Raw genomic sequence first — 17,266 nt, forward strand, 5'->3', positions numbered from 1 at the left:
TGGATTGACTGCCTACTGCACAAGCTCTGATCAGGAATTGAACCTGCAACCTGGGTATTGAACCCACCACCTTCTGGTGTATAGGACGACACTCCCATCAACTGAGCCACTGGCCAGGGCAAGCTGAGATTTCGAGGCTCATTTGTAATTATAGCAGATCATGATGTTACCTAACTAATATAAATTTTTTTAAAGATACTACCACCATGTGGCAATGGGGCTCAGGGGAGAGATGCCTACATGAACCGATATTTCCTTACAATGAAGTACCTAAGAATCTTCCTTTCTCATTTTTAAAAATTACACTGCAATAACCTTTCTTTTTAGAACAATTTTAGGTTCATAGCAAACTTAAGCTGAAAGTACAGATAGTTCCTATATACTCTTGCTCCTCATCTGCACCCACCCCCCACATCCCACACAACCCCTCCTTCTATTCTATACCACAGTGGTCATTTGTTGCATTTGATGAACCTATATTGACACATCATTATCACTGAAAGTCCATTGGTTACATTAGGGGACTTAAAAAACAAAAACATTAACACCAAAGAAAATTTGCCAATGTATTTATATTCTGTAGCAACAAATAATTCTGCTGGTTACAAGTGCTGCCTAATCTTACACTGTGTGTGGTATTCTGTACTAGGCATTTATAAATAGTTCTTTCAATGTCTTTTACTATCTCTCCCACATGTTGGCCTTGTTTTGGGGTATATAGGAGTTAAGTGACTCACTTAAGCACAAACAACTAGGAATAGACAGAGCCAGATTTTATATGTAGGTCTGTATGTCTCAAAAGGCCCTGACCTTAACCATCACATTTTTGCAAAAACAAAAACAAAAACGTGACACAAAACCAATGGAAAGATGTTCATCTGAAAATTGGGAACATCATTCTCAACAGGCAGTTTAGCTTGGGGTTTATAAACATTCTCTGCCTTAATAAAAGTTTAATTTAGATAGCTGCCTGAAAATGTAGCTGTAGTCACCAATACTTAAGGAAAGATATTTCAGTGTCAAAAAATTTAACAGCATCTTAAAATTTACAGAAATAAAGGTATTTATGAAAATACTTTCTCTTTTATAATACTCACTTGACGACATGCTTTTTTATCAATTTCCAAAGAGAAAGGGAGAGAGGGAGAGAGACAGAGAGAGAGAGAAACATCAATGTGAGAGAGAAACATAGATCAGTTGCATCCCATATGTGCCCCAATCAGGGATCGAACCCACAATGTAGGTATGTGCCCTGACTGGGAATTGAACCCACAACCTTTTGGAGCAAGGAGATGACACTCCCACCAACTGATATGCGGTCAGGGCAATACTTTGGGTTTTTTTTTTAAGTAAAAGAATATGCTTTAATATTTATGCTTCAGGATATAGGACATTTTTCTATTCAAAAGGTGAGGCTGCTTCAGCATAGCCTTAAATTCAATTTAAGAGGTATTTCTAAACAGGAAAGAGAAATGGGTAGTTTGGGAAAAAAATAGGATGACTTCAAAGGCATCTGCATTTGACTCATATTTAGACATGCCCTTTTCCTTTTGTGACTTTTCCCAACATTCTTGGAGACTTTACCTCATCCGTTATGAAATGGACATCATATCTCTGGAGAGTGGTGGTAGCCAGGTGGCTGATGGGCCCTTCTCCTGTCTCCGCATACTTGAGGAGGATTGGGATGCCTTCTGGGAGCAGGGCATTCTTCAGAGCCAGCAGGTACATCATGATGTCCTCTTTTTTCTCTTTTCCTTAGGATATTTTTAGGAAATCTTGAGTCTAATAGTGGACATATTATCTTTTGAACATATTCTGAATGTACAGAGTTAATTAAGAAATTCCATTGATTAATTATTCATAAAACTGCCTCATTGAACTACTCATTGAATTTTTGAAGCAACAATTAGGTGGTGCCTAATTGGTAACAGTTTTCTTAAGTAAAAACTTTGGTGAAAATATTTACTATTTGACCGTAGGTCTTTTCTAAATGTTTAAAAAGTGCTTGTTTCTGCTTTACTTCATATTTACTAATGCTGCCATAGTTACAAAATATTTCTCAAGTGCCTCCTACTTGGCATGTACTTTGCTAGGTACTTTTCAAATATATTCTTTAAGCAGGAAATTCCTTTTTTTCCTGGCCTAGAAATATAGGAATTGAGTACAAGTTAATAATTTAATGGAAAACCAAAATAGGGACCTCTGGGTTTATCTTTGCTACTATGTACGTTTTAGGGCTTTAGTTTCATCATTAAAATAAAGATTCCTAAGACCTAATCATCTATAGGATTTGTAAACTCTGAAATTAGGCTGCAGGCACACGCAAAAACAAACACACACGCACAAACCAGGGTAGGGGCAGGAGGTAAGGGGTTAGAGGAGACATAAAAGGTCTCTGACTAGAAGGAAAGATACTATACTTTCTCTATGCCAATTACCTATGCCAACTATCAGACTGATAAAAACACACTAAAAAATTTGACAACATACTTTGTTATTGAGGTTGTGGGGAAATAGGTATTAACATACATTGCTGCAAGAAGCATAAAATGATATGACTCTTATAGAAGATAATTTGGCAAAAGCTAACAAACCTGCATTTTGATCCTGAAGCTACAGTTCCAACAATAAGAAAAAGAAATGTACCTAAGATTATTCATCTTAGCATTATTTGTAATAACAAAAGAGTGGAAACCACCTAACAACCACACATAAGAAACGCTGCATAAACTGTGCTACATCAACACAATGGAGTGCTAGACAGTTGTAAAAAAGAAAGAGGAAGATCTCTCTAAACCAGCACGGGGTGATTTTCAGGACATACAGTTAGTGAAAAAAATAAGGTAGGAGAAAGTGTATACAGAGCGCTATATTTGTGCAAGGAAAAGGAAATAACAATGTGTGTGTACATCTGCTTACTGTTGCACAGAGAAACACAGGAAGGAGAAACCAAAAACTAATACTACTACTTATGTAGAGAAGTTGGTGAGCATGGGTAGAAGAGAATGAGACATATATATTTTGTGCTCCAGCTCCACCGAATTTCTCACTGTTCCCAAGTATACCAGGCACATTTTGACTTTGGGCTTTTTCATACATAGCTGGGTTTTTTTCCTAGAATATCCATTATTCTATACTACCATCTCTTCTCCTACATAGCTCTTCTTGACTAAGCTCAAATATTAATTACTTTTTGGTGAAACCTTCCCCAGCAGCCCAAACAGAATAGTTTGTTCCATCTTCTGTATTCTTAGAGCACTCTTTTTATATTTCAATATTCTTGTATTTATCTGTTTGTGTTTGGTAAACAAACTAGTTATTTGAAGATAGTAGAACATTTTGTGTCTTTACATTAAGGGACTAGCATCATACCTAGCAGAAAGTAAATGCTCATCAAATACTACTGGATGGATGTTTTTATATGTGAGTTTTGTCTTTAGACAAGATATTTGATATATTATTGCTGAAGTATATAATCTACTCAAATAATTGTAGATATATAATAAGAAGTCACAGTTCTTTAATATCATAAAAATTATACAAATTTGATTTGTCAGATCTTAATAAGATACTCAAACATTTTCAATACCATTTTCTGTGATCTTTTCAAAACTTATTTACATTCTAGTTATGAGTTGTCTCTTTTGGAACTATTTTGTTTTAAGAATGTTCTCTTTCTATTGTTTTTATAGCAAGTACTCAGCAAGCAAAATAGTATGGTGATGTCTTTTGAAGATAGAGGAAAAATGCTGACTGGAACCTAACTAATCTAATAAATGTAGACAGAAAAAAAGACTATGTTTTTATGTATTCAGCATCTTTAATCTATTTATAGATTAAATAGATTAAATAGAAAGATGGGCTACGTTGGATAATAATCTATTTGGAGTTTCCATACTTAGCTATGCTTACAAAGTGAGTGTTTTATTTTAATGAGAAAGACATTAAAATTGATAGTCCACTCAGGCAAGTGGAGAAGCTTTGAGAAAATGAAATTAAAAATAAAATGTAAAGTCCTCAGTAAATAAAGGAAATAATTTCCACCATCAAAACTCAAAACCGCAAACCACAATTACTGCTCTAGAGAGAGCCCTAGAGTCTAATATTTTTCTAATAACTAGAACTAAACCCTACATATTGTTCAAAACTGAGTACACAGTGGGCACGTAATAAATACATATTGATGGGGGATTAATAAATGATTCACTTTTTAGCAACGTATTTATTGAACTTTATCTATGTACTAAATACCATTTTAAGCAACTGGCATTGAAAAAAAGGAACATCCAATTCTGCATGGAGCTTACATTTCAGTGGGAGACAATAAACATAATAAATAACTGAATTGTAAAGTGTGTCAGATGGCAATAATGGCTATGCAAACAGAGAAAGTAGAGCAGGGTAGAGGGGATTAGGAGTAGCAGTGGTTGGCAGCATGTGAGTGTTAAATAGGATGCTCTGGAGCTGCCTAGGTAACACATGAGATGGGATTCACACTTACTTTGAGTTTGCAGCCATCGCTCTGACACAGCTTCCTGACGAGGGCCCCGATGGTGATCATAACACTTTCTCTGATGTCATTGCTCGCAAAGGAACCTTTGAACTTACTCTATTAGCCAAAAAGGGATAAAATAAGTTATCAAACTGTTTAAACATTTCCAAGGGATATTTTATTTTAGTTAAGAAATTAAGTAACCAGTGCCTGAGGAAATTACGTTCCTAGATTGCAAACTCCCCTTTCCAGATATTCTTAATGTTGGTTTATGAAACCAGTGATGGCGAACCTATGACACGCGTGTCAGAGGTCGCACATGAACTCATTTTTTGGTTGATTTTTCTTTGTTAAATAACATTTAAATATATCAAATAAATATCAAAAATATAAGTCTTTGTTTTACTATGGTTGCAAAGATCAAAAAATTTCTATATGTGACACGGCACCAGAGTTAAGTTAGGGTTTTTCAAAATGCTGACACGCTGAGCTCAAAAGGTTCGCCATTACTGCCTAGAAGTTTATGGATTGGATTCACTGGTTCAGTGAACAAAAACAAACAAAGGCCTGTAAAATTTTATGCATGGGTGTAAAGGAGCTTCGTTACTTTTATCAGATTCTTAAATGGACCCATTTTCCCAAAAGATTATGAACTGTTCGATTAGATCATAAGTGGGTAAATGTACTTAAGAAAAAAAAATCTTGGGCCCAAGAGAAGTCTAGCTTTTATTTCCAATGTAAATTGTTTAATATCAGAAGACTGGTATCTCTTCAACATACTGTGTATTAAATACCATGGAGATCTTTGAAGTCAAAACAAATATTTTAAAATGAATTTTTGAATTAACCAAGGCTTCTCCCCTCTGAAATTTTGTATTATATGATTGGTAAACACAGTCCTTAAATTTCTGTAAAGTATACTTTGTTATTTAGAGGAATTGCAAAGAAGATACTATGAGATAATTTACTATAGAGTTAATAATTAATGAATAAAAATAGTTCAATAGAATTTGAATATGAATAACCAGAAGGCTCTTGTTCTGCCTTCATTCTGATGCACACAACTTTTAATTGCTGCTTCGATTGCTGAGAGCTTTTTAGTGGTGAGGGCCTTCCCTTTCCCAGTGTCCATCTGACTTACAATGAGGGCTCTCAGGAGTTCTTCGTCGGGATGGGAGGCAAATCCACAGGCATACAGAAACCTCTCCTGAAGGATAACGTTACTGCTACTTTTGAAATCCAAAAAGTCCAAAATCGCATCTAATGAGTCTGGGGTCTGAGCCGAGGTGACAGCATCCACCAGCTGCGGTCTATAAAAAAAGGCATCGTTATGGATGTCAATGTTCAGGGGGCTCACGGAACTGTTTAAAATCACTACCATTTACAGACTCCCCATTGGTTTGAATTTCCTAAAGAAGGGAACATTTTTTTATTTGTTTTGTTTTTTGCAGGGTTTTTTTTAAAAATATATTTTATTGATTTTTTACAGAGAGCAAGGGAGAGAGATAGAGAGTCAGAAACATCGATGAGAGAGAAACATTGATCAGCAGCCTCCTCCGCATACATGCCCCTGACCGGAATCGAACCTGGGACCCTTCAGTCCGCAGGCCGATGCTCTATCCACTAAGCCAAACTGGTTTCAGTGCAGGGGTTTTTTTTTGCATTTTTAAAATTTTTTATTTTAAAGAAAATCGATTTAAAATATAATAATGTTACATGCAATAAACATTAACATTTCAAGAAAAATGATTTTGAATATAATAATACTGCATACAATAAAAATTAATATTTCAAGAAAAAAGGATTTTAGGTATAATAATATTACCAAAACTGTACTAACATATAATATCACAAAAATTGTAGGCAATATTAAAAATCTGCAAATAACAGGATTACTTCTATTGTATTCTAAAATATTTTTTTTTCTCTGGCTCTATTTTGGTTCATCAGTTTATGTTGTTCATTATATTCCACAAATGAGTGAGATCATGTGATATCTATCTTTCTCTGACTAGCTTATTTTGCTTAGCATAATGCTGAACAAAAGAATAACTGCCTCGAAAAGACCACCCACATTTTATTTTAAACCTCTCTTTTAACTGCCCCTTCTCTCTCATTCAATGTATACTCAGAAAATACAAACAACCAATTTTAGTATTTTAATCTAAGCCAAATATAATTTGGAGATTTGTAAATAGTATAAAAAAAGTATATAAATAAAATTATAAATTCATTTCAAATTCTTTTCTATATTAGTAATACATAAAATCCCCCCAAATTGATTATTTCTCTAATTAGCTTTGTAAATATACTCATTCCCCAATTGCCTACTTCAACTAGGGTAGTATTATTTAACAGAAAGCTGGGAGAGTCTTTTAGCTTTAATTTATATCCAAGGGAGAAAGCTTTCCTCACTTTAAAAAAAAATAAAAAGCCCCATGGTATAGTTCAGCCATAAGACTATGTGTGAGCAGAACAAAAGTCCTGTAGAAAAGTTCTAGTACGTTTTCCACCATCAAGAATCTTTGGTTTGCTGAGTCTGGGATGATAAAATTCTAGAAGCTTGTCATACTAACATAGTATGTGTGTAAATATTTTATTCCACATCCATATAAACACACCATACATGGTTCACTGTTTTATATTTTTAAAAAAGACTTACTTGTACTATGTAATTTTGAATCCAACAAAAACCCAGTGAATGAAACAGAGAGTGAGAGAGAAATACTTATCAAGTGTCTATTATACTGGCACTGCACTAGAAATTTTAGGTATGTAACCTCTATTTGCTTTAATATCTTCATCTGTAACACAGGGCTAAAAATAGTAGTCACTTTAGGATTGTTGGAAGGATTAAATTACATCATCTATGTAAAACACTTAGAATAATGCTTGGCACATTATAAATGCTATATAAATACATTATCGTATTAATATGATCGCCTCACTGAACATCTCTGTCAATTCAATACTAATATCCCCCTCGTAGATAAGGAAACAGACTCAGAGATATCAAGTCATTTGTTCAAGGTCCCACAACTGATAAAAGTATAGTTCGTACTGGAACTCAGGTTTTCCTGACTCTGGAGTTCAGGGAAAAAAACAAAATTCTCTTCTTTTTGGGTTATTGAGTCCTTTGAACTGTCTACTATTGCTCTCTGTGTATGTGTAACTTGGCCAATTTCCACTTTTGATTATGTTAATGGCTAGTTTTAATTATATCGCTGTTTCCCAAAGTGATTTCCATGCAACACTAGTCCTACAAAATGCTTTACGAAAAGCTATTTTCAAGGTCATGTGAGCTTAGGAAATGTTTAAGGAAACTTACACCTAAACTTACCAGATTAAAGATGTTACAAATGTCTGTAGCAAAGAAAACTATTTGACTTGGTTTCACCGAGTATTCAACTTAGTTACTCACAGAATCCTTTCCTCTTGGCAAACTTGCTAATATTCTGTAAATTACAAGATCCATACAATAGACACTTTGGGAAATCTTACATTCCACCACCCTGCCTTTCACTGTCTTACAAAACATAAACGAAATTATTCTCTGTATTTTACAGATGTTGAAAGTGAGGCTTAGAGAGCCTAAATGTAAATGACTTGCTTGAAGATTATACACTGTTAGAAGTTGAATTTAAAACCAGGTCTTCTGATTGTAGTTCAACCTCATGCCTTTCTACTATCTTATGCGACATGCATGTTACATATGATATGGTATGATATTGTGTAAATAAGCTGATTTAGAAAATACATTATGAAGTCATCCAAATTATTGTTGCCTTAAGATTTTTAGGCTACAAATAAGGTTAAAGTTTAGTTTAATCCCTATTATAAATTAGAGCTAATTTTCAACTTTCCTTGTTAGTATTTTTTATCTTTGATCTAAAGAGAAATCATCCTGCCAATATATTTTAAAGTTCTATAATAACAACAGAATCTGAAAATTTATGATTTTGTACATCTTTTAACTTCTGCTTTAAATATTTATTTTTGAAGGGAGCCACCAACTTGTGTGGTTAGTTATATGAAATTCCTATGATTTTTTTTAATGTCCTCAAGGCAAGTAAATAACATATACATTCAAGAATAAACAGACTTCTCAGGAAAAAAAACTAAATTCTCTTCTTCTTGAGTAATTAAATCCTTTGAATTCAGTGTCTACTACTGCCCTGTGTGTTTGTAACTTGGCCAATTTCTACTTTTGATTATGTTAATAGCCAGTTTTCAATGTTTGTCAAATTAGTTGAGCCATGTTCTAGCCTGTTTCCATAGTGTAGTGTTATCATGTTCGCCTAATACGCGAAAGGTCCCCGGTTCGAAACCGGGCGGAAACAACTTATATCATCAATTAGGATAAGTAGTATCATATAGCTGAATTTATATTTACAGAAAAATTTACTTAACTACCAAAAATGCTCATATTTATAGACCATGTAAATTTGAGAATTAAGTCAACTCTCTCCATTATGCATGTGTAATGAATCACTCTTGCATCAAATATCCAAATTATGTACATATTTCTTTTGTTTAGATTCTTTTAGCTATTTACCTCAGTTCTCACTATTCCATATAAAGCATGGCTTTGATTGAGCTGATCACTGGATTTTAAATAAAAGCACATTTTTCTGTAGAAAAATTCATACTTTTTTGTTTTTATAACGAACTCTGAAATCTTTTCAAGTGTCAATGAGTAGCTCTGAGAACAAAATTTCAAAAACAGTAAGGCGGCATGGGTAGCATGGGTTATGATGAAGTCCTTCCCTATATCTTTGTACTAATCTAGACCTGATTTACTCATGCACACTAAAAAAATAGTCCATTCTGAGTCACTGCTGAAAACTTGTTATTGCATTTCTGGTTAAGTCAGCATTAGATGACTGCATTGTGTCATAACTGTTCGAAGAAAATGCAAAACAACAAAATAACTGATTTGGAGGTGGGGCAGTTGGTTAAAAAGAGGTGTTTCCTACAGACAATCTTACACAGTGTTCCAGGAACTTACAGAATGTCCTTGTTTTCAGTCTTTAGGATCTGGAGGATCTCTTCTTTCTTCGCAGTCCTGAGGTGCTGAATAAAGGCCAGGAAGTTTCTGACGGCTTCAGCCTTGGAGAGGTTGTCAGGCTGTAGGTGTTTTCTGATGGACTGCCAGTGCTCTGAGAGCTGCAAGACAGGGCTGCAGGCTCATCCCCCATTCATAACTTAGAACATCCACATTTACAAGTGATATCCTCCCCAGAAATAAATTTTTCCTTGTATCTGACAAGCAAAAGAACATTTGGTATTTTGCCTCAATGTACCTGATTGCCCTCTGCCCACTCCTGTGACCCTCAGAGGCAAGTAGAGGGGGCTGCTACCCTTGTGTATGATTCTTCTGTAGGAGGACTGTTTTTTTCTAGTAGTAGTTAGCTCAAAGGACCTTCAGTTTCCAGACCTATAGGTCATTTCATTGTTATAACCAGGGAATTATATCTGAGGCCAGGCTTTGACTTCCATAGTGAAACTGTGCAGAATTTTCATTAACAGCAGAATATGTTGGAGGGCAAAACATTTAGAACTGTGAAGGTTTCTTATATACTGGGACCTCACTGAAAATCCATTTTTTTATAATAATTTGAGCTCTCTATTCTCTATTTTATTGTTTGCATGAAATGCTATGTTTTACTATTGCTAAGGTCTGGGCTGTATTCATTACTCATATCTATGGTAAGTACAACAGTATTTACATAAAGGTAATTCTCACATACACTATTATTGTGCTACTGTGGTTTTAAGAATAGTAAATAGTTCTATTTAATGATATCATGTGACTTTGAAATAGGCTAAAGAACTTATTTTTCATAGTTTACCACTTTCCTCTTAGTTGTAAAGAATGTGTGAAATCCCATTAGTGACCTTTAACTCTAACTCTGGGATAATCAGCATGCTACCAGTTTCTAAATTATTCATTCCTTCTAATAAGCAATAGACATAATTTTCTCTTTTTCAAATCCCTTTGGTTATCTAATCTTAAGAGGATATTGCAAAGAAAAATTCCAGCTATACTTAGTTAAAAATTTACTGGGTCATTCCTGAGGGCAGAGAGCATATCAATATGAAGTTCAGATCTGTTTTTCTTTAAAGGGTTGTAATCGTGACATTATACTGAAGTTGAAAAAGCAAATTCCTTAAAGACATAAACCCTTCCTATAATAATGAAGAAATAGTTATAAAAAATCTTAGGTGGTTCATAAGATTTGATAGCTATGGGGGAGAAACTAATAGTTTCATAAGAAAAGCTGATTGGTTTCATTAGTCACTTTCCTAAATAATTTTCATTTCATATGACATTAGAAAATTACACTGGAACATTACATGATATATGGAAGAAAAACAAAAGAAAAAACAAAGTTTGAGATGGTGATTTTCTGTTTTATTTTGTTTTCTCTTAATTCAACTTTGGTATATTTGAGAAACTATAAGGAATTAGTGCCTTGTACTTAAAACAAATTATCATATTAGTTCTTGATGATTCTACTTTACTGAACACTAAGAATATCCCAGGGAAGCATATATTCTCGTACCTATGAACAGAGCATGAAGCCAAGGGTTTGCTCTCCTGCCAACAGATTAACTGTTAGGAAGTACAGGAGCTAAAGTCATTCCTGTGGCCATACATCACAACCAATTCATGCAATAAATGAAATTTCTCCTTTTTGGATTCAGATGCCTGTCCATGCTCTTGGTACCATACGCTTCCCCCTAACTTCAGTAGGCCATTATTTCCCCTGAATTTCTTAAAAGGTGTTACTTTTAAGAAACTGTCATTAAGTCATAACATTTTTTTTATTTCAGACTAGAGGCCCGGTGCATGGAATTCGTGCACTCTGGTGTGGGGGTGGGGGTGGGCCTCAGCCCAGCCTGCACCCTCTCACAGTCCAGGAGACCTCGGGGAATGTCTGACTGCCAGGGGAGCGGGCCTAAGCCAGCAGTCGGACATCCTTAGCGTTGCTACGGAGGTGGGAGAACCTCCCACCACCGCCACTGTGCTCGCCAGCTGTTGAGTCCAGCTTCTGGCTGAGCGGCCCACCCACTGTGGGAGCACACTGACCACCAGAGGGCAGCTCCTGTGTTGAGCATCTGCCCACTGGTGGTCAACGCGCATCATAGCGACTGGTTGTTCTGCCGTTTGGTCGATTTGCATATTAGCCTTTTATTATATAGGATGGGTGGATAATTATTTGTTAATTATTGTTATGCATCAACTTAGATATATACTATTAGGCTACTGTCATTATAATTCTGTAGTGGCTGGTAGTCCTTTACAAACTTACTTCACAAAATTAGAGAGAAAAGTAAAATAGAATTCTAAGCCATGATTATTCCCATATTTGGCTGTAATTGTTCACACTTACAGAAGGACATCCTTTACACTCGGCCTGGAACACCTGCCCCTCAATGGGAAGGGCCTTGTACTTTGAATCAACTGCTTTAATTATGTCTGCTATGTGCTTTCCAGACATTAGTCTTGGGCCGGCTTCAGTCGTCTTCAGCTCTAATTTCTGCCTGAATAACCAAGGAAGATAAACATCACATCAGCAGAATTCTTTTGAGTGAACAAGCTACTAATTGCCATTTTTGGGGCACATAAGATACTAATTTATTCAAGTTGCGTTAAGGCCATGTCTTTAAAACTGCGATGTCTCCAACAGTAACACAAACCTCAAGATAATTATGAAATCCTTCTGAAGCAATAATTTTATTCAAAGATTGAAAAATTAAGGGTGGATTTTCAAAATATAATGACAAGAGAATACAGAGAAGAAAGTTTGCATGGATTCTTAACAAGATATACACTGTCACCTCTTTCGAATTTGGCCTAGCTTTCTGAAAATGGTATCTTTAAGACAACCACATGTCACTTAATAACTAAGACACTTTGGAAATCTTTATTTTCCAAAAATGGCCTTGATAATGTTCTTGTCTAATATGATCTTTTAGAACCTCTCTCCCAGCAAGAGGTAGAGTATACATCTCTCTCCTTGAGTCTGGGCAGGGTCTCTGACTGTCCCAATAATAGATAGTAGAAGTGACACTACATGACTACTAAAGCTAAGTTGTAAAAGGGAATTCAGCTTTCGTCTGGCATGCTAGCAGCACGTGCACCTTTGTAGACTTAATTGCCATGTGAGAAGTCTGGCTCCCTGAAGCTGCCATGTTGAGAAGCCGCATGGAGATAAAGAGACATGCATAAGGAGCCTCAGTAGTTTGTGTCTTTCCAGTCCAGATACCAGGGAGGTGAGGGAGCAACCTCTGAAAAGGTCTGGTCAGTGACTACCTGCAACTACGTAACAGACACCAAGCAAGGCACTCCTAGTGGGTACAGCAAGTCCCAGACTTAGAATAATAACATGAATGCTTCTTCTTACACCACTAAATTTGGAGTGGTTTGTTATAGAGCAGTGATGGTGAACCTTTTGAGCTCGGTGTGTCAGCATTTTGAAAAACCCTAACTTAACTCTGGTGCCGTGTCACATATAGAAATTTTTTGATCTTTGCAACCAGAGTAAAACAAAGATTTATATTTTTGATATTTATTTTATATATTTAAATGCCATTTAACAAAGAAAAATCAACCAAAAAATGAGTTTGCGTGTCACCTATGACACATGTGTCATAGGTTCGCCATCACTGTTATAGAGCAATGAAGACCTTAAAGACCTGACTAGTAATTAAAAATATTAATTTCTATGAAAACAATAGAATACAAAATTCTATTCCAGATGAGACTTCAATAACATTTCAGAAATTTTAGGCACCTCTCCCAAGGTTTTGCATCCATTCATCTCTGACATGACAGCTACTTTAGAGGAAATAGTTGTGAAACAATGTCATAAAATATAATACACTTAATGCTAAAATAATGTTCTTCTAAATTAAAATCTGAAAATAACACATACTATTAGATTTGAAATTCTAATTCTTAAGCCTGTGAGACCTATTCTGACCAAAGAACTTTTCTCAGATTGGAATAACAAGCTTGAATATGTAAGTACTATAAATCATATAAAAATTGTCACATCACTTTACTATGAATCATTTTATATGTTTCTTAACAACAGTAACAAAAGAAAAATCTCAAGGAGAGAACATGCAAATGCTACCACCTTTTTAATGCTAACACTGAAAACATTTGACAGAGAAATTAGAAAATAAACTAGAATAAATCAGATTGCCTTTTTAAAATTTAAATTATATTTATTAAACAATTAATTTTTAAGGAAATTATATTTTAAAATAATATTTAATACATGTGATACTTATTGTAGGTAATGTGAAAAATAAAATATGTGCAAGATATAAATTACTGTTTTTAAGGAGCTCACAGTCAAAATGAGGAAGCACTGTATATACTTAAAAACCAAGTATAATAATCTATGAAAGAGGAATAAAGAAAATTTTAAATTTCAGCATTGTCTTACTTTGATACTATTTTGCCTGTAATGCTGCGTAGAAAATTCAGCCCAAAAGCATGTGTCTCTTCTGCAAGCACAGCTATAACAAAGCTGTCTTCTATCTTATAGGTAGTGACAGATGTGGCTTTCGAAGTGACACCCAAGACCTAAAAAGGTAAATATTTGTAGTTGTGACATTTAATCAGCATTTAATCTTTGAATTAGGTCAAATATCAAACTATCTTTTAATCATCAAAGGAGCTTCCCCTTCACACCTCCCCTATCATTCAAACCTATAACATATTAAAATAAACCTGTTTATTTTATAATATGTAAAATTATGCCCTACTAAAAATTAGAAATGTTCCCAAATTACATCATTACCTTATCTTCTATTATTTCAAATTCAACTCTACAAAATGTAATATTTAGATGCTTCAAAAAAGTGTATTAATCATACCTGATTTATAGCTGTAAATCCAGACCTTTCTATTTTGCATGAATCCAAGGCCTTAATTTTGATCACTTTGTCTTGATGACCCTGGTAGGTCACTTTACAATCCCCAGAGATATCTACCTAAAAATAAAGCAAAGATATAGTGTTTAGGATTTTCACATGGACCATTTGAATTCCAGAGGGAATTGGCTTGAAAATCGGGGTCCCTAATATGTCCTGGGGGGTTAACTTTTTGTCCAGGCTGACAAGTTAGGAAGACAGGAAGGACTCAATGTTTCCTGCAGCAAGTGGATTCTCTTTCATCCTCTTTGGTTGAATCTTACTAGAGCCTTCTTAATGCCCAAGGAATAATAAAGAATTTCTGACTTTTCTCTAATGTCTACTATGAACTGGACAAATGGCACGGTCAAAACCAAAACCTCTGGTAAATGGGTAATTATGTGGTAAGGGAAGTTGACTTTTAATGTTATATCTAGGTTGAGTGTTGTGTGTGTGTGTGTGTGTGTGTGCGCGCGCGCGCATGCCTTTTGACCAGCTGAGTATGATTAGAAATCTTTAAAAACCTGTTTGGATTAATTCAACTCATTATAAGTCACATCAACAAATTGAGTGTAGGCAAATGTCTCCCCATACAGGTTCTGTTTAGCTTACCCTGGCCTTTCAGCAGACCTCTGCCAGCACCGCGCTCACCCTCCATTCTAGCAGACTAACATCCCCTTGGCCCAGCCCTGCCATCAGATTTCCTCACTCTCTCCTGGGCTGTCGAAATTCAGGCTAGGAAACTTGGACTCAGCTCCACCTTTTACTCCAAGTGTGGTGTTGGGGGAACCACGTAAACTTCTCTAGTTTAACCTCAGTTCCTTCATCTAGTTCAACCTCAGTTCCTTCATCTGTAAAATGAAGGGGGTCAGTACAGACCAATGGGTTCTCAAATTGACAATGCATTCAAATTATCTGAGAAAACTGCTAAAATATAGATGCTCAGGTCCTCCCTAATCTAGTGAATCAGAATCTATAGTGAATCCTGGGAATCTATAGTTTTAATAAACTCCCCTTGGGATAGTAATACAAAGTGATGCCAATGGATGGGTCCCCACATTTTTCTACATCTCTGTCTTTCAGTCACTCTATAAGTCTCCCCAGTGTAACTGAGTGGAGCTCCCTTTACCCTGTATTTGAGTACACATTGGTGTAAGTGGCAATTTGTTTCATGTGTAAATGAGACATGACCACCCAGCTTACCTTTTACTGAGTATTACTATAGTAGTAACTTTTTTTTAACTAACTTTCTACAAATAGAAAGCGATACAAATAATCTAGGGAACTCTATTGACAAATAAGATTCCGGATTTTTAATAATATTAATAAGTACCTCATTGGTGGTCCCAGAGCTTAACTGCATCTGAAATAGGCTAGCCAGGCCTCTCTTGATATTTTCGATAGCCACTGGCTCATTTTCATATGAGTAAAAGTTTTTGACCTAAGGAAAGAAAAAGACAAATATAAGTGAAGCAAAAATTCATTGTTTTTCATATTTGGTTAAATAAGTGACAGATTCTTATCCCTCTCAGATTCTTATCCCTCTCAATTCCAGGAGAAAGAGATCTGGTACCAGGGTTTCTTTTATTGTGAAAAGATGCTATATAAATTTCCAAGAAACTAGACCATCAGAATATGAAATCGCAGGAGACTGATAATGAAGGCTCTGAACAGGATGGGCATAGCATAGGCTGGGATTTCTGTGAAAACAAGGATTGCCCAAGGAAGAGAAATCAGAAACATTCTCTTGAACATATCAACATATTTCCTACTTGTAACTCTGCTTGAAACGAAAACTGACCAAGGTTTAAAACAACAAAGAAATAGGTTTCTCAAGGAGAATGGCAATCACCACTCTTGAGACTGCAGAGAGAGCAAGGCCACCAAGTGCTTTGATAAGGGCCCAGACGTGGCCATAACGCCCATGGACACAGTTCCACAGGGGTGATTTTCTCTGCCTGGCTCTCCACAGCATTTACGTTGGCTTTCAGTCTAAGCAGATACAGAAGGTGGGAAGATCTCAGGCTGATTGTGATTCCTGCATGGCCTGCTCCAGGCACTGCTTTGAGTTTCCCTTTAGAAGGCAGGAAAAAGAGGTGGGATGAGGAGAGTGACTGATTTGGCTGCAGTAGTAAACAGCTTCCTTAGCTTTGTTTCATCCTTGATATTATTATAGGCACAGGGGTGATAACGATGTCTCATACCATTTTGATTATTTAGGACATGTTTAAGAAATAAGGATAAAAATACAAAGAACATTTTCTGGAAACCAGGCTGTTATTTTTCACCCTGTATTAACTCCAAACACTTCACATGATTTAAAACTAGAGGATGGATATAGCTTCCCTGTGAAAATTCCCAAGGTCTGTGGTAATTATAGCTGAGAACTTCTCCTAGAAATATCCTGAATACCTTCCTATTGTTCTTTAAAGCCAACCATGACTTCTCAAGTAAAACAGCTCCTTAATTGTGCAATGAACTCAATTAATACCCATCTGAACAATTCAGTCTATGTGAAAATTCTCCATAACATATAAGAGAATATTTTGCCTCAAATCTCTATCTTTATTTTCTACATATATTCTGCCTAATGATAGATTTGCTAGGTACTTTATCCAACTCGTAATCAGTTTTAGTCATTACACTGGACGAACCTTAAGTGTTGGAATTGTGTTTGTCCAGGTAAAAAGCGAACTGGAATACTGACCTCAGCATCTGAAAATCTATGGTGTCATATTCTCAAACAAATCACTGACAATTTCTCGGATCCCAGGCTGACTTTCTGATGTGCTATTTTGTGAACTGGGTCTTTTTTTCTTTTTAGGAATTACACTGTAACTT

The 17,266-nt window shown here is 35.5% G+C and overlaps 1 protein-coding gene and 1 non-coding gene across 2 annotated transcripts in view; one reads left to right on the forward strand and one right to left on the reverse strand.

The window, feature by feature from the left end:
- Positions 1-17,266, reverse strand: part of MTTP (microsomal triglyceride transfer protein) — a 55,424-nt gene that overhangs the window by 18,246 nt on the left and 19,912 nt on the right. Inside the window, exons 5-13 of the mRNA XM_015570007.1 lie at positions 15,759-15,866; positions 14,390-14,506; positions 13,957-14,096; positions 11,890-12,040; positions 9,501-9,658; positions 5,634-5,802; positions 4,498-4,609; positions 3,039-3,086; positions 1,585-1,748 (exon numbers count right to left, since the gene is read on the reverse strand). Coding sequence (XP_015425493.1) covers positions 1,585-1,748; positions 3,039-3,086; positions 4,498-4,609; positions 5,634-5,802; positions 9,501-9,658; positions 11,890-12,040; positions 13,957-14,096; positions 14,390-14,506; positions 15,759-15,866 — 1,167 coding nt within the window. The remainder of the gene's footprint in view (positions 1-1,584; positions 1,749-3,038; positions 3,087-4,497; positions 4,610-5,633; positions 5,803-9,500; positions 9,659-11,889; positions 12,041-13,956; positions 14,097-14,389; positions 14,507-15,758; positions 15,867-17,266) is intronic.
- Positions 8,761-8,832, forward strand: TRNAI-AAU. The gene has a single exon. It is a non-coding gene; the product is annotated as a tRNA-Ile (tRNA).

This window comes from Myotis davidii, unplaced genomic scaffold, assembly GCF_000327345.1.
Source record: "Myotis davidii unplaced genomic scaffold, ASM32734v1 scaffold226, whole genome shotgun sequence".
NCBI classification, from domain to species: Eukaryota; Metazoa; Chordata; class Mammalia; order Chiroptera; family Vespertilionidae; genus Myotis; species Myotis davidii.